The 26,935-nt window shown below is 45.2% G+C and overlaps 1 protein-coding gene across 1 annotated transcript in view; it reads left to right on the top strand.

Moving 5' to 3' along the window:
• The window catches only part of TNR (tenascin R), a 408,870-nt gene that overhangs the window by 295,595 nt on the left and 86,340 nt on the right, over nt 1-26,935 (top strand). The window contains exon 3 of the mRNA XM_072830721.1: nt 24,753-25,314. Coding sequence (XP_072686822.1) covers nt 24,816-25,314 — 499 coding nt within the window. The 5' untranslated portion in view covers nt 24,753-24,815. The remainder of the gene's footprint in view (nt 1-24,752; nt 25,315-26,935) is intronic.

The following is a 26,935-nucleotide window of genomic DNA, read 5'->3' as shown; positions in this document are numbered from 1 at the left end:
AGAGACACGGGCAGAGGGAGAAGCAGGCTCCATGCATCGGAAGCCTGATGTGGGACTCGATCCCGGGTCTCCAGGATCGCGCCCTGGGCCAAAGGCAGGTGCCAAACCGCTGTGCCACCCAGGGATCCCCAGAAGGAACAGATCTTAAAAGAATGGAAGGACTGAGAGAAGGAGACACAGAAGAGGATTCCTCAGAGAAAGGAAGGAAAAAGAAATGAAGGAGGGAAAAAAGGAGAACTGAGAAGAATGGGCAATAAGAAAAAAAGAAGAAATCAAGAGGAGGCTAAAGAAAGGAGGGAAAGGAGAATGCAACCCAGGTGTTACAGGGTGCCTCAGACTTTTGCTATCTGGGGAAGTTTTGGCTTCCTCTTTCTCTAGCCTGAGATATTCTTCTGTGCCTTCCTAGGAGCAGGGCTCCCCTGCCTCTGCTTGTAACCACAGTTGTTCCAGCCCCTTCTACAATGCCTGGAAAATAGGACAAGCCAGGTCCTTCTATCTCTGCACTGCCCCTGACCATGAGTTGTCACCAGGCTAAACACTCTGGAAAATAACGTACACACTCAGAATTCTTTACTATAGGATCAGGCATATATCAAGTGTAGAAGTTGCTGCTAACTGAGATGGCCCCTTCCAAACCTGCCTCTGCAACACGGCATTCCCTGTGACTGCTTTCTCCACCTGAGACATGCAGCCCCTGCCTCAAGACTCATAGTTAGCCCCTGCCCCATCCCCTTTCCAGCCCTCCCCAGAGGAGAAGACTCATTCCTCCTCGCACCTTGCCAGCTGGGGCAACAATATCTCAAGCTTTGGCAGAAGCAGGAACTCTCACCTCATCAGTAGCCTGCAGAGAGAGATAGATTATAGTCCATAAACAAGGGAATGTGGATCCCCAGTGAGAGCTGGAGATTGGCTGTTCTTGTTCCTAGGTTACCTAGGAGGTAATCACCTTTCACAGAAGCAAGCTTTGGCTTTTCTCAGTTTTTGACCCTGCTGTTTAAGAACCAGAAGACCACCAACATGGTCCTCACCCCCTCTCTATGATTGTGTGAGAGGCACTACTTTTTTCCTGCTCTGCTGAGGCCTGGGCTCAATACAAGAGAAATGTCCTGTGAGTAGAAGCTCTCCTGGCCACCTAGGAGGAAAGGTACCCACACGAATTAAATTCTTTTTATTCTAAACCTTCCTAGGAAAAAATAAATAAATAAAAATAATAATAAACCTTCCTAGGACCTAAAGCAGTGGGTGGATGCTTGTTCATTCCCTGATGGAAGGGAGGAGGGAAAAGGGGACTGTCACCTATGGAATCACCTCTGTTAGAGTTTAAGCTTCTATAGAACAGAGAATGTCATCTTATATCTAGTTTGTATTACCCTCAATACTCAACATGGTGTTTCCCACATGGCAGATACCTGATAATACTTTTTAGATAAATATATGAGAAGACATCTATTGTTTTTCAGCTCCACATAACTGAAACAAAAACCTTAATTTTTAAATTTTTTCCAGATTTTATTTATTTATTCATGAGACACACAGAAACAGAGGCAGAGACAGAGGCAGAGGGAGAAGCAGGCTCTTCACAGTGAGCCTGATGTGGGACTCGATCCTGGGACTGGGATCACTCCCTGAGCCAAAGGCAGATGCTCAATGGCTGAACCACCCAGGCGTCCTTAATTTTTTTTTAAATAACAGATTAATATGAAAAACTCCCAAGGAAGATGTTCATGTTCTGTTTTCTCTCCCAATTGATGCATTCCTCCCTAAATGTCCATTTGGTACAGGCCCCAAACAAAAAGGCAGTTTTGAGGATGTCCAAAGCTGAAGGTCATGTACATGATTATGTGAAAGGCAGGCTGCTCCCTGGGCTCCACAGGGAGCTGTGAACAACTCAGTTCCTGAAATCAGTAGTCTTCTGAGAAAAAGCAGATGATGGAATCAAATAGCTCCCCTTCTCCATCTATCCACACATGCAAAATAAAGGTGCTCCAACTGGGCCCCAGAGAAACTCCACAATACCTGGAGTGGGGTAGATATAAAATTTTCCTTCTTTTTGTGAAAAATCACATATTTTTTCACTCCAAAATGGAAGAACCCATTATTGCAGTAATAATTTCCCTTTAGGTAGTGATGTTTCACCGGGCCTTCTTCTCCATCTGGTAGGTAGAAACAGCTTTTATCTGAAGACAGTGAAACGGAAGTAGAGAAGTAGAGAAGTAGGAAGTAGAGATGGATCACCACAGCCCTCTGCGGGCAGAGAGGAAAACCCTGAGTCAGCACTGAAGAGGAGGATTGTACAGTGCACAGAGCAGTGCACCAGGAGTCAAGAGACCAGCACCCTGGTCTCAGATCTACCTCTGAGAGCTGGGGCTTCTTCCTCCCCTGCCAGATACAGAGACTTAAGGTGAGCTCTAAATCTCTGTGTCCACCATTTGGCATATGTACCCACTGGAAGTACTCAGAGATAAGAGGGGAGGACAGGAAACTATCCTTGGACATGACATAACTTCAGCTGTGAGGATGATCCTCCCAGCCTGAGGTATGAAGGAACAAGTGTTCTCACTAAGACATCTGTCGAATTTTCGCTTCGGGAACCCTGACTTAATTCCTTCCTCAGAAGTGAATCCCTGAAAGTTGTCTGAGCTGCCATTCAGCCACCTCCCAACAACTGTCTTTCTCATTGACTACTACCAACTGCCACAACTTTTGTTGCTATTTAACTTCTCAGGCTCTCAACCACCCTGGCTGAAAACATGGTAATTTGATAGGATGAGCTGTCCAAGTCGAGCCCTGGGGTTTCAGCAACCAGCTGGGGTGAAGTGCTGCTGCTTTCTTCACCACCTAGTGATGACCGACTTGGGGTTATGAAGTAGTTTTATCTCACATGCAGATTCCATCCTTCATGCAGGGTTGCATGATGTGCTGTGTTGAGAAGGTCCGTAGGAGAGAGCATCATAACCAGTTAATAGTATCTGTCATGAGGGAAGAAAGCAGAAATGATGATGATCATGTCATTGACTTCCTATCCCTGCCAATCTGTGCCCAAGATGATAATGGTAAGGACCCAATTCCTCCAGTGGTGGCATCCTTCCTCAAATGGTGATGTCATACAGCATTCTCCCCCTATCTTCTAGAAGATGGCTCCCAGATCCTACCTTGTTCCAACCTGTGCTCTAAATCCCTGAGAAGCATCTTAGAAAGAGTATCCCATGTAATACGAATCCCATAAGATGTTATTAAAAGAAAAGTCTCTGATCCTACATTTGGGAAATGGGACATGCTAAATATAGCTAACATTTTCATCTACTAGTTATTGAGCATTTATTATCACAGGTTCTAAAGGCTTTACATATTACTTAAGTTAACCTTCATAATAACCCCAATGTAATGTCCATTTCATTGGTTCAATCTGGCAATCCAAATCTAGAATTTATTCTTTTAACCACTATGTGATGCTGCCTTTCATTTCTATATCATCTATTTCTTATCTGTCTATCTAAATCTAGCTAATGTTGTAATCTGTGTCTTCACCTCCAGATCTACACTAAATCTATACCTACATCTATGTCTAGATCTATATCGATGGTTCACAAATCGCATTGGCATGTTAAAGCCTCTGAAATTTTCTTCTGTAAAGAAATCTATTTAACTCCATTTAATTAGGGGATTTCTAAATTTATTTGACACAAGAAATCCTCTAGAGACACTTTCTTTTCTCTTTGCTTAGCTTCTACTAACAATTCACACCATAGAATGTTCTAGAGCACCATGAAAATATGCTTTTGAGGATTTTCTGAAGGAAGAATGAGAATTTTGAATCTCAGATTCAGCTCTCTGCTTTATTTAGGGCAATATTAGTATAACCAGATGACTCAAAATCCACATGAAAGTTACCCAATTCTTCAGGTCCTAAATGAGTTTAAAGGGAGTCAGTAAATGTAGAGAACAGAATGGACTCTATACCTAAATATTTGATTAATTGTTTAAGTAATTGATGTTAAATGATAGACAGCTGAGTCAAGTCAAGCCAAGAATAAGGTAATAGTAGATGGCAAGCATTTTCACTTTCATAAAATGAGAAAAGCACAGAATGGCATGAAAACCTTGAAATTTGGATTACAGATTTTTGTGCTGGAACCCAAATTCAATCAATAGCTAGAACTTTATTCCGTATTATATGCTCAACATATCACATTGTGGGTAGGTTCTCAAGGAAATAGGTTGTTCTAAACAAATGTTTGATCTAGAAGGATTTACCTACCTTCCCTGGATCTTAGTTTCTCGTACACACAATGAAGACAATAATAACAATTTCAATTTCCAGGGTTGCTGTGAGTATTAAATCAGAGGATGTATTTGTAAGCAAGTTTTAATTTTAAAGCCTGATCTGAGTATCTGCTGCATGTGCTATTATCATCAACAGTAATAAACCCAGTTGGTCAGGAAGCACAGCCATTTTCATTTACATCAGTTCTTTTAGCCATGACTCCACCAGACTTATGCTCTGAATGGGGATGCTGGTCAGTAGTCAGCACACAGGGAGGAGAAGCCCATTGCATAGAGTTACAAGAAAGGCCCCTCAGGACAAAGCAGGGACGACCCTTAACCAACTCAGCCTCTGGCTCTGAAGAAAGATCCCCCAAAATACCCTTCGATACTGAGACATTCGTTTACTATTGATACACAGTAGCTGCTTAATCAGTGTGTGCTGGATTCAGCTTCTATCTCTTCAAGTTCAAGGAGGTGGCACACTGCTGCCATTAACCTTTCCCTCAACCATTCCCCAAAGTGACAAAAAAGACACAGTTTCTAATAATAAATCTAGATCCCAACCCCAAGTTGATTGTGCTATAATGTTTTTCTTGGTGCTAGGGCAGGGGGACCTGGGAAATGTAGCTTCAAATGAATAAGCAAACAAACACACAATTTGTCAGTACCTCACATCTCTGTAAACACCATCATAAACACTGGAGTCTCCTTCCCTGAATTAGCCTCTAAAGCTATCCTGGCCAAAAGGGAGTTGCCAGCCCCATGTGACTACTAAGCACTTGAAAAGTGGCTAGTTCTGAGATGTGGCTACTACACTGTGAGTGTACATTTCAAAAATTTGTTGTTAAAAAAGCTCATTAACAGTTTTCTTTAAAGATTTTATTTATTTATTCATAAGACACACATAGAGAGGCAGAGCCACAGGCAGAGGGAGAAGCAGGCTCCTTGTGGGGAGCCTGATCTGGGACTCGATCCCAGGACCCCAGGATCATGCCCTGAGCCAAAGGCCAATGCTCAACCACTGAGCCACTCAGGTGCCCCTCATTAATAGTTTTTAATATTGATTGCATGTTGAAATGATACGATTTGAGCTATATATTAAGATATTATTAAAATTAATTCTACTTGTTTATTTTTACATTTTAGTGTGGCTACTAGAAAACTTTAAATTACATATGTGGCTCCCATTGGTGACTTTCATTGTATTTTTATTAAAACAGTGCTGCTCGAAAGCAGTGATTTTCAGACTGTAGCCTGTGACATCTTAGTGGAGCACAAAATCAGTTTAATGGGTTATAAGTTGTATTGTTTCTTAATGAAGGAGAAGAGAATAAAATAGAATGGATTAGAACACATTCAAAACAGTGAGTGCTGTTTTGTGAAGTCTTGGCTTCCATTTTACATATATATAGGATTTACATATTACATACTGGGTTGCAAAGTAAAAAATATATTTACTGTCAATAGAGTAAAAAGTGTTTGAACACCCTTTTCTAAATTATCCACAATGAGACAGTGCTTCCTTGAGTCAGAATGTTCTGACATCAACAACAAAGGCTGTATGATTTGTACCTGACTGGTCAGGTCAATGCTATAACTTTTAAGTTCTGCCCAGGGAAGCTTCGCAGCCTCTCCTGATGTTGTACCAAAGTAGGAGAGGAGGGTGCCTGCACTGCCTATTTATTCCGTCTGTGAGTCACGCATGTACAGAGAGGCTGGAGTGGAAGGCAGCCAGGCATCTCTCGGCGACCTCCCCAAGAGCCTCTGGGCCCCTGGTGGCTGAAGACAGGGGGGCAAACAGCATCCCCGTGCCCCATAGAGCAGGAAGCAATCCCCTCTTATAGGCAAATTAGACCCTGCATTACTAATTTTATGCAGAGAGATCTGCTTCTTCCTTCAGCACACCCCTGGAAAACTTTCTTCTCCAGACTAGTCAGGGAATCCACAGCTCCGAAGATGTCTTCCCTCGAGATAATTAAGTTAGAAAATGCAACCTCTGCACTTTCTGGAGGCTGAGCCTCAGTGATCTCAGCAGGCTCCCAAGGCAGCTTTTCCTGGGAAGTCAAAGGCTTGCTCCAGGTTGATTTAAGACCCCACAAAAGCATCGTGGTGAGCTACAGTTTGAATAAGTCTTGCCTTACAGGTGGCAGACCCAAGGGGGTGGTCCTGCCCTTAGACCAGTGTACAAGGGCACGGAAGCCATGACAGTTGTGGCTTCCCATAGCTGCTTACCCCAGCACCACCTCAGAGCCTTAGCCCTGGGAGGAAGGGCTACACGGGCTCTACGTTCCCAGGCCCCCATCCAGGGAGTGTTGAAGAAACGGTAGCTGCTGCAAATCCAGGTGTAGTGGTTGTGGCAACGTGAAAGGAGAAAGGATGCAAACATGGCTGCCAGCTGCCATTTTGCTCCGCTAAATTGTATCACAAGTTTTGATAAAAACCAACTCTATTCCATGCTCATGAATTACTCAGGGTACTTGTAGTGAAACGCCATGGATGGTAAGAACTCATTCAGCTTGAAAGACAGCAGCTTCTGTCTTTCACTCAAATGTGGCCACTTGCCAACCCCCTCTGGTGGAACCTGGCTGGTGCAGAGTGGTGCATGGGAACCCGGGGACTTCCATCCCCCACCTGTCATGTCTGCTCTGTGTCCTGCCCCAGTCATTCCCACCCCTACTAAAACTTCTTTTCTCCAGAGCTTCCCCTCACCCCTGCCTGAGGGTCAGCTGTTCAGACCGGTCAGAAATCACAGGGTCAGGAGAAGAGTACACCCTTCTCTCCCACGGGGCTCTCTCTAGTAGACCTGGTTCGTTATTCTGATCGGGACTTAAACACCATGTTCTCTGCAACAGCTACGCGTTCAGACACAATTCTACACGCACGTTAATGAGGAGAGGCGCATAGAGGAAGCTAGTCAACCTGTCAACACTTGCCTGGGCTCCCCACTGGCAGAGAAGTGTGTTTGGTGCCAGGGGGAGAGGGAAAAATACAGAAGCTGCTCCCTTGTGGGTATCTGCCCTGCTCCCCTCACTGTCTTACCAGGCCTGGCATCTGCCTCACCTGCCTTACCATGCAGCCTGGCAGCCGACGTGACCCGGGTGGGCCTTAGACCTGCCTGCCCAAGAGGGGGCAGGGTCACGGGGTCGTGCTTCCCCAAAGACAGCAAGCCCAAGGAATTTTGTTAGTCTGAAGTGTCTATACCACTAGACTATAAAGTGTACGGTCTCAATTATATAAACAAACACAGAGAAAAAAAAATTTTTAAATACACCAAAATCAGTAATGACTTCTGCTGGGCCAGTGTACTAAGAATACTACCTTTCTGTGTGTTCTGGCCATAATATGTATGAATTTGCTATAATATTATAATGAATATGTACTGTTTCTCTAATCAGGAAAAAAAACTTTAAAAATACAGATTTGCTGGTTCAGCTTTAGGCCACTAATGTAGGTATGCTAACATATAGTGTTATAGTTTATAGTGTTTGGCTGGCACTATACCCACCTTTATCCCTGGGAAAAATGGCATCTCTATCTTGGTTCTGCTGATGTGTCCTCTCCTTTTGGTTCTGACCCCAGTGGTTTTAAATAAGCACTGTGAACTTCAGTTGACCCTGGCTGCACCCCGGACATGTCATATTACTTGCTTCAGTTTTTCCCAGAATCATGCTCTAGTACAGCCCCCCTTGGCCTTGGACTCTGAGGCTGGCCTCCTAGGCCTCATGCCCAGCTTCTATTGCCAAGTGAATAGCTTTGACCCTGGTGCCCCTCCTGTTTTTTAGGGTCCAGTTTCAGGGATCCAACCCAGCCCAGGAACAATCAAGGAATAATTCAGGAATCCCTGTGATTCCCAGGGTGCTGCATTCTGCTCTTTCTCACTGGGGAGAGTAGACCATTCCCTCAGAGTTACTGATCATCTGCATGAGATGATAGTCCTCCTCCATGTGTGTGGGTCAAGAAGATGCACCATAAATGCTACCATGGGATATGTCACTCGTTGCCAACTGAGCATCCTCAATTACATTTTGCTCATTTCAACTCTTACTAACTTAGCACCCAATGATGATGCACCATCCTGCTTGTGCACTCTCTAACTGCTGGGACTACAGAAGATTGAGGAGGAAAGATATTGTTGTGGCTGAATGTCCTGTGACAATCTTGGGTCCATGCAGAAATGGAACCATGTGCTCCTTTATTCTTCACACGTTAGTGATACTGATGGCATCCCGTGGATTATGTGACACTTCATAGTTTCTACAGCATTTCCACATAGACTTGATTCTCACTATAAATAATTCCCACTTCACAGATAAGGAAACTGAGACTCAGAGCGATCACATGGCTTGCTCAATTTCATAAAGCCAGTGATGGGAAGGGACGGAGACACAGAAATGTGTCTTCAAGGCAGGTGTCTTGCCTACCAGGCAATGACCCCTCTCTAATGTCTCCCTGAGGTGGCACCTGGAGGGGTCCATCTATGACCCGGCTCACAGCCAACAACCTCCACCAAACCCAAGGGCAAAGAAGGCCACAGATCACTCCTTCATTGCTGAGAAGAATCAAATAAATCCATGAGACTGACAGGGCCTGAGTAATCAGAGAAACCAGCTTTTCAGCGAAGATGGACATGCAGCAGGCAAAGACAATTAGGGGGTGTGAGTGGTCTGACAGGTACCAAGGTCAATAATAAGAAACAATGTGACAGGCATCAGTAATCAAAAGAGAAGTGAGGGGGAAGACCTATAATCCTGAAGCTATCAGTGAGAGCCTGGAAAGGGATAGGCAGGACATTTATTACCCTAACGATAAACTATACTGAGAGCTAGCAGGACAGCGTGTCCCTGGTCCCCTCCGGGTCACCTCATACACTCCCAGAGACAGTTAGCTCTTGGTAATAATACAGCACAGAGGAAAATTTTGGAAACTCTGGAAACAGGGAAAACCAATTTGGGGGAAAATGTGGACACCTAGGTAAGGCTGGCTGGAACCACATTACATGTGTATGTCCATATATATTTAGATAAAAAGCCCCTTAGACTACAGCATCTGTACTATATGCTGGGGCAAAAAAATAGGTAGATGATAGACTTGCCCTCTGGGGACCCTCGGCTGGGGGTCAGGGGCATGGAGGAGGCAACTCTACAGATAACTATCCTGTTAAGTGTAGTAACCAGTTCTACTTGAACTAAGAGAGAGATCATTGTCACAAATTCCTTCTTGCGTGAAAGCTTCTAGGTCCACTCTCAACATTCAAGAAGTTTGAATCTTGGTGCCCTCACTTAAAGGCTTTGTGATTTTTTAGATAAGTCACTCAATGTCTCCGTGATGCAATTTCCTCATCTATAAAATGGGGACAACCATAGTAGCATATATGGTTGCTCTGAGGATTAAATGAGTTAATATGCAAAAGCCTTAGAAGAGTGCCTGGCATGAGCTTGGAATATGTATGTCAAAGAAAGCCCTCCTTTTATCTCACAACACAGTCCTGCACACATATCAGGTGGGGTACAATGCACAAACCCTGGGTGGTATGGTTCCATGTGACTAGCTTCGCTGGAGGAGGTGGGGAGTTTTCCGTCCTAATCAAATGCAGCTGGTTTGGACAAACCCCACCATATCTTCAGTCTTCTAGGAAAAGCCCAGAGATCTTACTATTTTAGAGAAAGGGCAATAAATATCCATTGTTAATTAATCACTATGGACTCATCTTGCAGATCAAAAGTTTGGGTCATTCTAGACACATTTGTGGGTCTAGACTAATGAAGGTGTCATATCCCAGACCAGTACCAGGGCATGTCACTGCCTACCTCATAATTATCTTCAAACATAGCCCCTGATGGAGAAAGGCATGAAAATTCTCAGCGCTGGCTCAGGAAATGGTTCACCAGCTTTCAGCTTCCAATTCAAGGAATCAGCTGGTATCTCACTCAGCAGGGGGAACTCTTGTAATGATTTCCCTGTAGGAATCCTGTTTGATAATGCAAACCAGGATCAAAGGGATATGTTTTCCTATTTACAAACCCCAAAGAAAGGATCCAGTTTTGATTTGTTCTTAGGGAAATCTGAGAGCCTCTTGGGGGTGTGGCCCCCGCAGCCCTTGAGGAGAGGAGAGCTGTTGAGTAAATCCACAGAGAGAAGCACGGGAAGTTCCTTAGGCACTGACTAGCTTAGGTTTCTCCACTTACTCTGCACCTGGGCTGCCAGGCCGCCTCCCACCTCCAGCTCTGCAGCTGACATCAATGCCGGTGAGCCCGCTGCCCCTACCCCAGCCAGCTGCTCATTAAAGCACCTGTAAGTGACCAAAGTGTAGATAAAGTAGAAGGCTGAATATTCCTAATTTAATTTATAGGACGTATTTTTTATGGAGAAATAAACCCATTCCTTTATTTTTTTTTAATGTCACTGTATTTCTCCAATTTCCCTGAAGAAAAACAAACCCAAGGAGATGTGAGCCAAATTCCTTTCAACCCCATAAATAACAGAGGTTTACCCTCAAAACACTTGATTTCTTTAATACCAGCCTCACAGCATGCTATCCATAGAAATAAGCCTCAGTTTATTCCTCTGTAAAGTGGGGCAATATATCTACCTTCTGTACTTTATAAAATTCACAGAAGGATGATCCAAGATTATGTTTACGAAAGCATTTTGTAAAACTATAAGGAGCTCCGCGAATGCCAGGTGTTTTGGTCCTCGGGCTCCTTTTAGTACTTTTCAACAGGGGAAAGGTAGAGAGATCAGTGTGAGAAAAGATGCTGAAACCTTTCACAGGCGATGAATCTTATTCTCTGTGACTGCATGAAACCACACTGAACCATGTCCACCGTTAGGTTAGATGAGGCTGTTGTTCAAATGAAAATGTCATTGTTGTTTATGGTCTAAGGCCTACCTGTCTCCAAATAGGTTTTCAGAAGGTGTTAATTTATTGCCAATACTGTACCTTGTATTACTTTGGCATTTGACTACTGATAGAATGAGTCACAGAGGACAGGTAAATTGTAAGCAGAACTGGGGACAGGAGGAAATGCCTGGGGTAAACCTCTCTCCCCAGGAAGCCGGGTCTCTGTGGGTCTCTGCAGGGAGGAGCACTGGACAGCCATGCTCAGTCTGTGAGGACACTGCATCCAGACCTGTAGGATTAGAGCTGTTACCTTCATTAAGGCCCAAAGGAGGTGACGGGAGCTGGCAGAGAGGTTACTAGAACCTAGAAGAGAGTCAGTGGTATAGAGAAGATCACCTTGAGAGGGGCACAGCTGGCCCGAGTCACCTCCCAGGAGGAAGCCAACACCCTGCTCCTCCCACTGCAGCTGTGGCTATCCTCCTGGGCCTCCCTCTCCAGCTGAATGTGAAGATCCAGGGCCAGGACCAGGGAGCCTCTGGGGAGAGAGATGGGGGATGAGAAGGGTGGACAGAGGGTCTGGAGGGGACCATGGAAGCGCTCTGGAACTGTGTGTGCTGGGAGAGGGAGTCAGCCCCGTGGTGGTGGAAATGGAGGATCCTTCTCCTGTCAGGGAGGAAGGAGAGTTCCGGTCTAAGGGAACAGGATACCATGCACAAGTTATTGCAGGGATAAACCCCAACGTACCAGAGACATTCTGCACCCTCAGTGGGCCTTGTACTTTTCTGTACCCCGTATGGACCACACACGGACTCTGGCATGTGTTGCTCACCAAAGCCGTGGCAGTCCGGCCACGCCCGGAGCCCACTCAGAATAGCAGCTGCTTGTAGCTAAATGGTCACTTCTTTTCTTTATTCAGATAGAAAACATTTAAAAGCCCAATATTTTACAATACATATCCTGAATTTAGCAGTTAATAAAATAACACTGCAATTCCACTGGAGCCTCCTTTTAACAATAATGAACAAGGACGATGCTGTATAACTTAATGGAGAGCAAAATGTGTTTTGTCAAGACAGAGTGAGAGCAAAGGAATTTAAGAAATTATGTACCCTGAAAAACCACTCTCAAAAGTAATGAGGAAAGCTAATCTGAGCCTTACTGACTAAATAACTGCAAAATAAGATAAACGACAAGCAAACAATCTTTTGAGTTTGGCAGATTAGTATTCATCTTTGGCGCCAATTGCAGCAGCAGATGTCAAAGGGTTTCTTAATCACGTCAAGGCCTGCTTAAAACACACTGATGGCTTGACAGGTCATTGCAGAACAGGGCAAGTTTCTACAGATGCCACTCAAGGCTCTCTGACCACTGTGTGCCCTGGTCCCTGAGCACATGCGCACACACCCCTGTGCCAGCACCTCGGAGATGGTACCCTGCCTCAAGCACAATCTTCCTTGTTCTCTTACCCCTCTCTCCCCACAACTGCCTTTTCCTCTGCCCCCTCCCTTGAAAATCCTTCTAATTTTTCAAGGCCAACCTCCCCACTGAGCTTTCTCTAGAGAGTCTTGCAATTGAAATGCTTCCTTCTGCTGGGCTCACCAAAGGATGTCCCTCAGACTTCTAATAGGGCACTCATCATAATCTCCTGTTTATTCTTGGTTTGTGAATACCTACCCCCCACCCCAGGTATGAAGAGAGTTATCGAAGAATTCTTTAGCTCACCCTTGACATCTCAAATGGAACCTAGCCCAGTTGCTGGCATGCGATCAGCATATAACTGAATTTAATTAAGCCAGATGTGCTCCATATACCAGTACTCTCAGAGCTTCTTCAAACTTTGGTTAGCAGATAATGATGTTATTTCATGCTCTAGAAAATATAATTCACCTGTGTGTAGTCTTTGGGTCAGGGTGGTGCTATTTCATGCTCTAAGAGACATAATTTATACAACGAAGAAAATAACTCCTTTAGACCTCTAGAGCTGAACTTTTATAAGTTGCCACCTCCAATATACAAGTCATCTGAAGAAATTAATGGATATCCGATATGAAAGCAATTATTCGGTCCCTGCTGGAAGGATTGACTCCAACATAGTTATGTCAAATAATTGGAAACAGCATGAATTTGATATTTGAATCTGTCATTAGGCATTTTTAGAGTGGATGAATTATCTAGTATTGTGGATGTGGGTGAGTATAATTTTTGCAAGTGACTACTCCTAAGATATGTTTGTTTCTAAAAGGTTTCAATGCCCAAGGCTCAAGCAAACAATTCCTACATTTACATTTATAATTAATTAGAAGTTCAGAGCTCACATTTATAAATTGGCACGGCCCTGAGTTGGCCTCCTGGACCCACTGGTCCATGGACGTCAAGCCCTGGAATCAGTGCAGACATGGCCAGTTCCCTTATCTAAGAGGCACACAGGTGTTCTTTCCATAACCTGGTTTTAATTGATTTTAAGTTTTTGTAAAGACTGAAGATGATCTCCTCAGAGGCAGAACTACCTGGCCTTTGGCCTTGGGGCTCCAATAAACTCTGCTTATGCTGTGCCCTTTGACTCCTCTGCTCTCCCTACGGGCCCTCCACACCTCATATCTACTTTTGAACCCCTTGTTTCTATCTGGACTGGGACCCCCACTTCAGGAAGCCTTCTTTGGGACACCTGGGTGGCTCAGTGGTTGAGTGCCTGTCTTCGGCCCAGGGCTTGATCCTGGAGTCCTGGGATCGAGTCCCACACAGGGCTCCCCACAGGGAGCCTGCTTCTCCCTCTGCCTATGTCTCTGCTTCTCTCTCTGTGTCTCTCATGAATAAATAAATTTTTTTTTTAAAGGAAGCCTTCTCTGGCCACTATTCCCACAGTTAACTCTGTGAGAGACACCTGTTATACTCGACATGAGGATCTTCAGTGTAATAAGAAAAACAGACTGCCTTGCTTTTTCTTTTGGTGCCATGTGTACGAGTCTAGTCTTCTCAATCAGGTTGTAAGCCCCATGAGAGCAGAGACTGTTCTTATGTGTCAAACCAATTTCTCTCTCTGTCCTCAGGGTAACTTAAGTAGGAAATAGATATCATTGATTTGGGATGTAGTTTGGTGGGAAGATTCTCTCACAAGGTAATCTTCTTTCCATTTTTATTTATTTAAAAGATTTATTCATTTATTTTAGGGAGAGAGAAAGAGAGCATGAGCCAGGTGGAGGAGGAGCAGAAGGCCAGGGAGAGAGAATCTTCAGCAGACTCCCCACTGAGCACAGAGCTCCACATGGGGCTCGATCCCACAACCCTGAGCTCACGACCTGAGCCAAAATCAGGAGTTGGACACTTAGCTGACTGAGCCACCCAGATGCCCCATCTTTGCATTTTTATTAAATGTAAAGAAGAGAAAAATGAAAAGTAGTATGACTCTTCCAGAAGAATAACAACAGCAAATGGTGACATGCTGTTCTCTCGGCTCAGGAAACATTGATGAAAAAATAGATATTAATGATAGCAAAAGGTCAGACTCTTGGAAGAATTTGTGACCAAAAGGCTGGAAATTGATTTGGAATGTATTATTTATATTCAACCCACTTCCAAATGATAGAGGCAGGTGATGAATTAGGGATGTGACATCTATGACTGAAGTGGTAGTCTGGAAATATGACTCAGGAATTAGCTCAGCTCTAACTGAACTATGTGTAATTAGGCAAATCATTTCCATACTTTAAGTTTCATCTATAAAATGGGAATACTTGCATGGACTGTTGTGAGAATTAAATGGGATTATATTCAAAAATAAAAATAAATATAAATAAATGTTTTATTATATAATATTATATATTATTACACTCTATTCATATCAGTAATAATATATGTTAATAATTGCAGTACGTATTAACATGGAATATATTAGGTCATCATTAATGTTTTATATTATATGCTTTCAAATAGTCTACCGATGTTATAATATATTGTTTATGTATTAACATAATATATCACTAAGTTATAATCTATTAACATATTATATACATTATTATTAATATTATATTTATATACATATATTCAAATACTCCACAGAGTTATCTAATGTCTATAAAAATTGAATACATTCTCAGCTAAGTGAAATCTCCATTTAACAAAAGTTATGGGCAAGGCTGGACGGCAGACTGTCACCTCTACCTGCCCAGAAGGGAATGAGTGCCTTCAGGTGTAAACTTTGCCCTGCCTCACCAGCTGTATTATAAAGTAGGAATTCAAACTAGGATAACCTCCCACTCGCCTCTGATTGGGAGATTTTATTTTATTTTATTTTATTTTATTTTATTTTATTTTATTATTTTATTTTATTTTATTTTATTTTATTTTATTTTATTTTATTTATTTTATTTTAGACTTTATTTATTCATAAGAGAGAGAAAGGCAGAGACATAGGCAGAGAGAAGCAGGCTCCCTGCTGGAAGCTTGATGCCAACTCAAGCTAGGGACCCCTGGGATCACGACCTGAGCCAAAGGCAGACGCTCAGCCACTGAACCACCTAAGTCCCCCTGCTCAGGAGATTTCATTACTTGCTTGGTGTCATTCGTATGGCTGATATTCAAGACCCATTATTTCGGATGAAGAAGGCCTTGCTCTGGGAGGTCCAGTCAGTTAGAGTTCTCAGAGGGAGTGCAAGATGGAGCCAGGCAGGGGACCAGGAGCCGGACTGCCTGTCCCGCCACCTTGGTTTCACTCAGCCACACTCACCCAAAGCCACCAACATACCCGGTGACCATTTGTGCTGAAAACTGAATGTGGCCGCATTGGAGCCTGAACAGCATGGGTAGGCACCCCAAGGGGAACGCCGTGCAGGAGCAGGCAATGGCCAGGCCTGGTGGGGGTGGACACCCTGGCCTGGCCCTGTCCCCTCCCACAGCACTCCATGTCCTTGCTGACAGCTCGGGGCCAGCCACGGGACCTGTCTGCGGGGAGTTTTCTGCCCTCGGGTTCTTTTCAGAAATCTGACAGGCCCAATAAAGGCCCAGCGCTGAGGCAGACAGCGGGGCCCTGAGCCCTCCTGGCAGCCCCGACGAAGCCTCCCCTGACACAATGGGGCCGGCTGTAATCACATTACACCCTCGTCTTTCATAATTACCCTCTTTCTCCGAGTGACAGAGCATCCCAACAGCAAGGAGGGAACTATTTTTAAACTAATTCTTACTAAAAAAAAAAAAAAAAAAAGGTACCAAAAGAGTGTCATTTTTCCACAGATACAATTCTGGTTTATAAATCACCCCCAGGGACAGGGTGGGGACTAAGATTGGCAGAATCCAAACAGAGCTCTGGCCACCCACCCCTGGAAATCACCTCTGCTCACCAGCCCAATGACCTACGTGCTCATTTTTTTCTCTCCTGTTGTTTTTTTCCTGAGGTATTTCTGCCCGTCTTCATCTCTTGCATCTCCTCTCTGAGTCTTGGGGGGAAAAAAAAAAAGGAAAAGAAAGGAAAGGAAAGGAAAGGAAAGGAAAGGAAAGGAAAGGAAAGGAAAGGAAAGGAAAGGAAAGGAAAGGAAAAAAGAAACACCCCAAAGGCATAGCCTCGGTTTGAGTGACTAGTGGCTTTTACTGTTGGTCACCGGCCCGGCCTTTCCCACCCCGCACCCCCACCTTCTGGAGCCCAGCTCTCCTCTGCCTTCTCTGGGTGTGTTTTCCCACAACCACAGCAAAGCTCTTTCAGATGAAGCAAGCAAGCCAGGAGAGGGCCTGTGCAGGAGGCCACGGGAAGGAAAAGCCACCGAAGACCATCCTGAGCTGGGCCAGGGGCTGCTGCCCAGTCGGGTGACCGGCCTCTGGCCACTGGGCCCAAAAAGGAGCGAGCACGCCCGCCACAGGGCCGAGCTCACCGGCAGGGCCCCCTGCTCTGTGCCTCGTTCAAATTATCCGGAGACACCTCCAGGGCCGGCCCCGATAATTACACTGATAAAGAAGTGGGGTGGAGGAAATGAATCGATGTCCCCACACCAATTTCCAATCAATCTATCGAATTACTACAACTCTATTGCTTTCTCGTTTGGAGGGTCGTTAGCTGTCTATCTTGCTCACGAGTGCTGGTGTCTCACTGAGGCCCGGGTGTTTACATTTGCTCTCTCTGCCTGTAGGAGTCTTGTCCAATCCACTGGCCAGCTTGGCACACTTTGGGTTGTTCCTCCTCCACCTCCTCCGCCTCCTCCACCTCCTTTTCCACCTCTACTTCCACTTGCTGTCCCCTCCTGTCCCCCCGACACACATATACACATTGCCGCTCTGGTTGTCCCTTCATGGCCCGCGTCCTACAGTCTCATTAGTTGTAGTGGGATGAACCATCTGAGAGGTAGGAAGGCCATGAGGGGATGGGGAGGCTCTGCTGGTCCCCTCCATCCTGGGTCACCTCTGATGACAGATCCTGCATCTAGCTTACAAGTGAAACCATCCCATCGCAACGAAGCCAGGTCATGGGTCCCTGGGCAAGTGAGGCCCCTTAAAGATGGCAAGCATATCAAATGCAGCGCTCCTGGATATGCCATGGGATGCGGCCTGGCCTACCTCAGAGGAAACTGCAAACTTCTGTCTACCAGCATCACTGAAAAGCGCCACAGAGAGAGACCACGTGCAGAACAGTCAACATTCTTTCTTGGGAACAGAGGTGGAGGGAGAGAAGGAAGCCAGAAGGGGAGGTTTCAGGGACTTGAGAAAGAAAAGCCACTTGGAAATAATTAAGTGACATGAGCTTAGCACAGCAAGAGCACATTTATTCAGTCAGCATCAAATAAATGTCCGTTTCATTCCCCTTCCCCTTCAGCAACATCAGATGAAGTGAGAAAAATGGGGCCCCTCATGCCATTCATTCCACCCTCCGTCTCCGCCAGCCCCCAGCGCAGCCACCTAAGCCACATGGATGTGCAGACCCAAGAGAGTAAAGAGGCCTGTAGTGTGGTCAGGGGTGGGAGGGAGAGGGGGGGCTTGTAACTGAGCTGGGTGGGGGCATGTCAGCGAAAGCCTGTGCAGGTCCTGGTCTCCATAACTACTTTGAAAGGACACATTTTTAAAATGTCCCCCAAATCCTCTTAAGATCAAGGTTTACTGGTTTAGAATTGTTCTTGATTCTTTGGGACACTGTGGAGGCTGGGCACTTCTAAATAAAGAGCCATCAGACAAGCCTTCCCTCCAGCAGGAGAGACTAACACAGTTTCTCTGGTAGCCGCCTGCATTGGTGGAGAAAACATTAAGCTAAAAGTCATTGCTGTCAAGATGTCCTCAATCTGATCCCAGGAGAGGAGAGTGTTGATTTTTAAGAGCTCTGAGTCTTTTCATGAGAGTGGTATGTGGCCACTAATTAAAGCTGGCTGGATACAGCAGTTAGGAGTATAGACTATGGTCAGCAAGATCTCGGTTCCGTCTTGGCTCCTCTGTTCATTAGCTGTGCAATCGTGGTCAAATTCCTTAGCCTTTTCTGAAGCTCATTTTCCTTGTCTCGAATAATGGAAAGAAAGAGGATCTAGCAGGAAAATCACAGCAAAGCCCTCCCTAGTGGCTGTTTACCGAGGGGCTGATTGATTGGTGTCTCCTTCTGATTGGCTATGGCCCAAGCCACGCCAGTTGCTAAATATCTTGACTCCTAAATAACATTCCTTCTTAGTTCATAGGATTGTTGTCAGGAATGAATACAATAATGTTAGAAAAATGCTTAGCTTGATGCCTAGTAAATGCCTAATTAGCTGTTGGTTTTGTTCTGGGTTGAACTGTGTCCTACAAAGAATATATGATGACATTCTAACCCCAGTACTCAGAATGTGACATTTTCTGGATATAGGGTCACTGCAGACATAGTTAAGATGAGGTCATACTAGGGTGATGGGCCTCCAACCCAATATGATGACCATGTGAAGACACAGAGACACAGAAAAGACAAGATGACAAGGAAGGTAGAGACTGGAGTGACCCATCAGTAAGTCAAGGAATGCCAAGGACTGCCAGAAGCTAGGAGAGAGTATAGGATAGATTTTCCCTCAGAACACTCAGAAAGAACCAACAATGATGACACCTTGATTTTGGACTTCTAGTTTCCGGAACTGTGAGACAATAAAGTCCTATAGATTTAAGTTATTCAGTTATGGTGACTTGTGACAGCAGCCTTAGGAAACTAATACAGTTTTATAGTGAGTAGACTCCTCAAATCCACATGAGTTCATAAAGTATCAGGAAGAAGAAGAAGATTGTAATGTTCATTCTAGTCCATCCTCTCATGTAATGCTTGAGAGCCCATCTTCAGGGCTTTCTGCTTGTGCTTAAATACCTCTGGTGACAGGGAACTCAGTAGTTCTGTTAGAAAAGCTATTCTTTATACGGAGCCAAAATCTGTTTCCTTGTACATGACCCCTCTTGGTGGAAACTACTTCCCTTGGACCTTTTGCTGTATAGAAGTCCAATCTTGGGGATCTCTGGGTGGCTAAGCAGTTTAGCACTGCCTTCAGCCCAGGGCATGATCCTGGAGTCCCGGGATCGAGTCCCACACCGGGCTCCTTGGATGGAGCCTGCTTCTCCCCTTGCCTGTGTCTCTGTGTGTGTGTGTGTTTGTCTCTCATGAATAAATAAATAAAATATATTTTTTAAAAAGTCCAATCTTTCAGTATTCTACATCCTTCCAAATACATTGATTGAGCAAGCACGTGCTTGCACATGTCAGAGTTCTAGTAAATGCAATGTCCTATGTGTATGACACACTTCTGCTTTTTCTACCTAAAGAATAATCCGTTAAAATCCAGTTTAGAATCATCTCCTGAAAGGTTAGGTTATGCTGTGGAGAAAAAACAATACCAAAATCTGTGCTTCAAAAACCAAAAGATTATTTCTCTCTCCATACTGTTCATCCACTCTGGGTCACCGGGGGCGCTGTGTTTATTGTCGTCACTCGGGGACCCAGACTGAGAAGACAGCTACCTCCTTGAACAGTGCCAGCCACTACAGGAGGGCGAGAACCCTGGAGGGTCTCTCATCACCAATTAATGCACCAGCCCAGAAGTGACACACATCACTTCCAGAGAAGTGATCGCCAGTCCTAGTGGCATGGCCACCCGAACAAAAAGGAGGCCAGAAAATGTAGTCCTACCATGTATCTAGAAAACTAGGTTAGAAATAGTTGGTGAAGGGCGCTGACAATTATGCCACCTCTTCTGTGTAGCTGTCCCTGCTACCTCTGACTGAGTTGTATTACCTGCAGCATTCTCTGGGCATTCTGTGTATTTGTTGGTCATGGCAATGATCACATTGCACAGTTATTCTATTTATGTGTGTTTTCATCTCCCCCCAAAACTGAGAGTTTCTCAAGGATGGAGAGTAGGTCATAAGAAGTGTTTGGTTGAGGATGCATTTTAGAACCATAACCATATAGCTATAGTAAAACCCAGAGTCATTAAAGTGGTTTACAAGGCCATATTTGATCTGCCCCCATTACTTCTCTGACCTCATCTCCCCATATCTGCTCCTTCATTCACTTGGGCACAGTCTTACTGTCCCTCCAACTCACTAGCCCAGCTCCTGACTCAGAGCCTTCACACTTGCTGTTCCCTGTGTCTGAAATGCTGTTCCTCCACCATCTGTTTGGCTAACCACTCCAGTTCTTTGAGGTCCCTGCTCAGCCACCACCTTATCAGAGAAGTCTTCCCTAACTGTGCCCTGTAATATCGGCATGACTTCTCCTACACTGTTATCTCCCCTGCCTCTCATCTTATATTCTTCTCCACTTACCACTTGCTGATACAAACACACAAATGAATGTTACATTATCATACATTAAATATCATCTGATAGGCATTACATGATACATTATATATGATATATAGGTTTCCCTGCTAGCTGAAAGTACAGTGTTCCTAAAAGCTTTCATAAGTTGAAATGGCATAAAGAAAAGAAGCATGTAGCATTAATTTATATGGAAAAGTTTTTGAGCATTCCCAGACCCAAAAAATAACCTTTCTTAGGCTTTTCTAATACCTTAGGACACATCTTGCTAATGGATGCCCAAAATAAATTGAGATAAAGCACAAATGCTCACAGACACACTTCGAAGCTCCCACAACTTGATGCTGAGCTGATGACTGTCGTTCCCAGGAAGGAGCCTGGCAGGGCCACACTCCCTGCTTGGGGTGTGCATTGCCTCTATAATAGCGCACTACAGAATCAATGCTGAACAGTATTTTTGCTTTTTGCCTAATTTCCTAAAAGCAAAAACCCTTTTCATAACTAATATAGGTCTCTCCTAAGTGCAAGGTGGCATAATGCAAACTTTCAAAAAGCCAGAGATTACCTGCACACAATTCTTTTTACTATTTATTTATTGTTTGTCCTCCCCTTGACACACACATTCACACACACACAAGTGCAAACCCACTAGAAGGCAACTTCTATGAATGAAGGAACCAGCATTTAGTAGGTATTCAACAAATATCTGTCAAATGAATGAAAAAGGAACCAGTGTACCTCCTGAATCTGCACTTCTCTGGATCCAAATTTCAAATTCCTCCCTCTCATGTGACAAGACTGAAACCCTTCAACACCCCTAGCCACCAGAAGTGATCAATGGTCAGTGCAGTACAGAGCGAAACAGCCCCCTGCTTGTCCTTCATTGTGTATTTTAATTCATAAAACCTAAATTTAAATAAGATTTCAGAGATTACAAATATCACGCTGTCAACGGACTCATAGTAAATTTGGTTATTGACTAGGATCTTAAGTGTTTTTCACACATGAAGCCAAATCTTTCTCTCCATAGATTCTTTTGTAGTTGTTGCTTTGGATCTAAGTGTAGGACTTGACATTTTTCCTTCTTGATTTTCCTGTCACTTGTCTTCCTTTCCATTTATAACATCATTTATTCTTTCACTTATTTATGGAGTGTCATCTATGTGCAAAAAAAATGTACATTATGTGCTATGAATTTTGCATGATAATTTTACAGTTCTCAGGTTAAAAAAAAAAGTTATTCAACAATATCAACATGGATCACACAAATCAACTTTAGTTTAGTAGAAGAGATAGCTAAGGCTCCTCAGCCTTCAGGTAAGGGTGAGTGTCAATGACCAACAGCAGAGCCTCCTGGGAAGCATTCAGTGACAGAGGGGCAGAAGTGGCCCTCCAAGGAAGCAATGGCTGGAGGACCTGGAAATGAAAAGCCAGTGATACTTCACGTTGAAGGTCTTGGAAAGAGTTTACAGCCATGAAGGCAGTTTGGTTCAGACACTTCACTCTTGTCTGTCCCCTAGGTTGATTTACCTTATCTGGATGTGACCAGTGGATCGCCACTTCCCACCTTACTCCAAGATCCTCACCCTTCTTTGAACAAGGGCATGCTAGGTTTGGGCTTTCCTGCCATCCACTAATGGATGAGATTTCTTATGCCTTCCAGTGATTTCAGGGTAATCTTTGGATAGGGGAAGAATCAGAACAATTATTCCACTGGTCTGCAAACTATATTTATTTATTTTAATTAATGCCAGGTACTAGGTTAGTATTATACAGACAATAAGTCAATCATCACTACAATTCTGTAAGGTAGTTACTCTTATAATCCCCATTGTATAGATAGAGAAACAGAGACACATAGAGGCTGAATGATCTTCCTACAGCTAAAAAGTGAAGGAGCTGGGTTTGAACCCAGCCAGTCTGGCTCCAGTGTCAATGATCTTAACAGTTCTGCTCTGTTTCCTCTTCATATTGGAAATAGGGACAGATTATATGGTCCAATATATAACATAAAGGCTGAGTAATGAGACACGGTTTTTGTACTAGCCACTTCTACAGATTACTCCTACCAAAATCAACCCTCAGACATTGTCCAGTTGAACTGAAACGGACAACAATAGGGCATAACTTGAGGGTAATGGAAGGAGATAAAATAAGTTGGAGAATGATTCAGGCCCTTTGTTCACTGGGTGTTTACTCATTAATTCATCTGTTTATTCATCCTTCCAGGCGTCCACTCATTCATCCAAACAGCCATGTACTGAGCACTTTTGCTGCCCTAGGCACACATCAGATGCTGCAGATAAGTCATGGTCTGGTCAGAATCTATTTAGCAGTCCGGGTGGGGAGAAAGAGGTGAAGGGGACGCAGGTCTAGTGTGGGAAATGCTGTCAGAGGGGCTTAACATCGCTTCATTAGGGAGAGCAGATCAAAGGACAGAAGGGAAAAAGTGGGAGGGGAAGGCTTCACAGAGGAAGGGACATTGGATCTGACCCTAGCAAAACTTCCTAATCGCAATATTCCCCAGGAAGATCCTAGAATTAACACAATTTCCATTAGAGACAACAAAAAATTGAACATGCTTTTCAAGGAATGCACTAGAGCATGGCAGTTAAGGAATACAGGTGTTCAGTCTGTGAGGCAGAACTGCCTCCATCATGAGATGGGGATAATCACCCGGCCCCCTCCGAGGGCTGTCCTGAGAGCCAGGAAGATCACGTGCAAGCTGTACAGCATTGTCTGGACACTGAGCACCGTCAGTAGGTGTTAGCCATCATTCGTGTCTTCTTCAAGTGAGAGCTAGCCGTACTCCATCAGTCACTTTAATCCTCTTAGAAGCTCTAACACTACCTTTAGAACCAGAGTTTGTAAGCCTCTTTCCTCTTTTACATGGAGGATAAAAAAGAAACATTAATTTCTGTAAAACTGATTTGCATTATAGTAAATTTATCGTTGGCTCTGGTTCTTGGTGACTAGGTAATCAGCAGAGGAGCTAATTCATTATTTTAGCAATTTAAACAGGACCTCGGAAGAAAGGCACCCCGTGGTCACAAAGCACCGGGACTAAACTAATGAGATTAAAAGAAAGTTGGGCTCACACAGTCCCCGATAATCACAAATGTACCCAAGGATTATTAACAACCACAATTACCTGGAACTATATTATCTGCCTGGTTGGTTATTCTAAAGTCAACTTGTATTGAATACATGAGCTTAGAGGAGTTAATAAGTTATTTTGAAGTGGCCGGTGGGGCCCTTGCTAATAAATATGTGGGAAAATATGAGGGTACGCCTGAGGTTCCATGGTGCCATTCCTCGTACTTCTCACCCAAACCTGATAGCTCTGAGCAATCCTTGAAGGAACAGCCTATACCCGGAGCCCCAGTCAACATCCTTCCCGGGTCCTATGTACTGGGCCCACTGGCCCCCCTTGAGGGTCTGATGCATGCATTCTAGATAAGCCTTTTGGGAAATCAAAATGTCCTTCTGGGGGAATCCCTGGGTGGCTCAGTGGTTTAGCGTCTGCCTTCAGCCCAGGGTGTGATCCTGGAGACCTGGGATCAAGTCCTACATCAGGCTCCCTGCATGGGGCCTGCTTTTGCTCCCTCTGCCTCTCTCTCTCTCTCTGTGTGTGTCTCTGCCCCTCTCTCTTTTTCTATGTCTTTCATGAATAAATAAATAAAATCTTTTTTTAAAATGTCCTTCTGCAGAAGCAGTGTCCATTTTCAGGAATCCATCCCTCTTGGGGACAAAGCGCTGGGTTTTTGTGACCCTGGTATAGCCACTATCCAGGCTTCTCAACCTCCCCATGAAGAATCTTAACTGCCTATTCTCTAGCTGTGTAGGGTTGTCCCCAGCGGTGGTGCTCGGCACAGCTCTCAGGGGTCATCTCGCTCCTCCATCTCTCTTGCAGATTCCCCCAACTCCGTGTTGTGTGCGGCAGGCTGCTCTTGAACCCTGAGCTCTGGCGGAGAGGATGGGGGTGGACGGGGAAACGGTGGTTCTGAAGAACATGCTCATTGGCGTCAACCTTATCCTCCTGGGCTCCCTGCTCAAGCCCTCCGAGTGTCAGCTGGAGGTCACCACCGAAAGGGTCCAGGGACAGGCGGTGGAGGAGGAAGGAGGGGCGGCCAGCTACAACGCCTCGGGCAAAGAGCAGCCGGTGGTCTTCAACCACGTGTACAACATCAACGTGCCCCTGGACAGCCTCTGCTCCTCGGGGCTGGAGGCCTCGGCCGAGCAGGACGTGAGCGCCGAAGACGAGGCGCTGGCGCAGTACACGGGCCAGACGTCCGACCGCGACAGCCAGGTCACCTTCACCCACAAGATCAACCTCCCCAAAAAGGCCTGCCCGTGCGCCGGCTCGGCCCGGGTGCTGCAGGAGCTGCTGAATCGGATCGAGATGCTGGAGAGGGAGGTGTCGCTGCTGCGGGACCAGTGCACCGCCAGCTGCTGCCCAGAAAGCGCCGCCACAGGTAGGGGCTGGGGCTCGCAGAGGCTGGGGAGGTGGGGGGTGGAGGGAGGGACAGGGCGCCAGGGGGGCAGCCCCGCACCCCGAGTGCAGCTCGTCCCCCTGCGCGCTGGCTCGCTCGTCTGCAGCTCTCCGCCACTGTCTCGGCTCTAAATGCAGGCCTTCCCCGGGGACTCGGGCGGGGATTCTCTACAAGGCTCAGCCGGTTTGAAATACATTAACCTGATTTGGGGGGGATGAGTCCGGGAATGGTACATCGGTTCAGCGCAGCAACTTCTGTGGCGAGCAGGGAATTTGGTGTCTGTCTTCATTTATCTTTGGTTTTCACAGGCTGTTGGATTGATATCTCTCCATGTTCACCTCAGGGACTAGAGAAGGCAGGCGCTCTGTTCGCTCAGCCTCAGCCTCGCTCCCGTCAGAGTTAAAGGATAGTCATTAAGGTCGCGGAGGACCTGGCCCCATCTTCCCCCGCCCGCTGGAGGTGCCAGCCCCCTCCACAGACACACACATGGGTGTGCATGCATGCACACGCACCTGCTCACATGTGCCTGCATGCGGACTCACACCTGCTCGCAGAGCTGATTCCGCGCCCCCAAAGGCTGAGTGTCCAGGAGACTGACCTCTGGCCTCACCCACCCCCTGACTAGAAACACTTACCAACTAGGGAGCTGACCTCTCTGGGAGAAATCATTACATCTTCAGAGCCAGACTCCCTGAGTTCAAACCCTGGCTCTGCTACTGACTAGCTGGTGTTTAAGCAAGTTACATAGCCCCTGCCTTCCTTCCCCACCTACAAATGCTGATAGACTACAATGACAGGGATTATTACATATAAAGTTTGGGCTTTTCAGATGAAATCCTGGTTTCTGGTAACCACCATTTAAGCAACAGCTACCAGCTAACCCCCTTTTTTCAAAAGATTTATTTATTTATTTATTTATTTATTTATTTATTTATTTGCGTATTTACTTATTTACTTATTTATTTAAGAGAGACAGAGCACACAAAGGGAGAGAGAGGGAGAGAAGCAGACTTCCAACTGAGCAGGGAGCCTGAGGTGGGGCTCAATCCCAGGACTCCAGGATCACGATGTGAGCAAAGGCAGACATTTAACCAACTGAGCCACCCAGGCAGCCCTCAGCTGACCCTTAATAAATAGAAATTATGTTAGTCCCCTTTCGTGCTCATCCAGAAGGCACCTTAGACCCATGCCATTCATTCCTTAATGGGAAGAGGGATTCATCTTACTCTCTTGTAGGGTGAAAACTACCTCAAGGTACCTCACCTCTGTAGGGTGAAAACTATCTCAAGGCTTTCACAGGGAAGAAGCAGGAGGTGGCAGGGATGACACTTAGCAGAGCCTGGGCAGCCTGCACGTCCAGAGGGGTATCAGACATGTTCATCCTGAAGCACACCCAAATTAGGGGCAGTTTCTGAGGGGCAAAATATTTCACAAGTTTTCTCACCTCTTTCTCATCCTCAAAACCAAAACTGTAAATAAACAATGTGAAGAAGAGAAGATAAAGTCCACTTGTTCAGTCTCCCATTCTTCCCATTCTTCAGTGAGAACTTTCAGGCCAGTTTGCCTCTTCGGTGGAGCTGAGGAATACAGGGAAATCATAGGT

This window comes from Canis lupus, chromosome 6 (genome assembly GCF_048164855.1).
Source record: "Canis lupus baileyi chromosome 6, mCanLup2.hap1, whole genome shotgun sequence".
NCBI lineage: Eukaryota > Metazoa > Chordata > Mammalia > Carnivora > Canidae > Canis > Canis lupus.
Note: the sequence above shows the minus strand (reverse complement) of the source record. Positions and strands in the feature narration are given on the sequence as shown.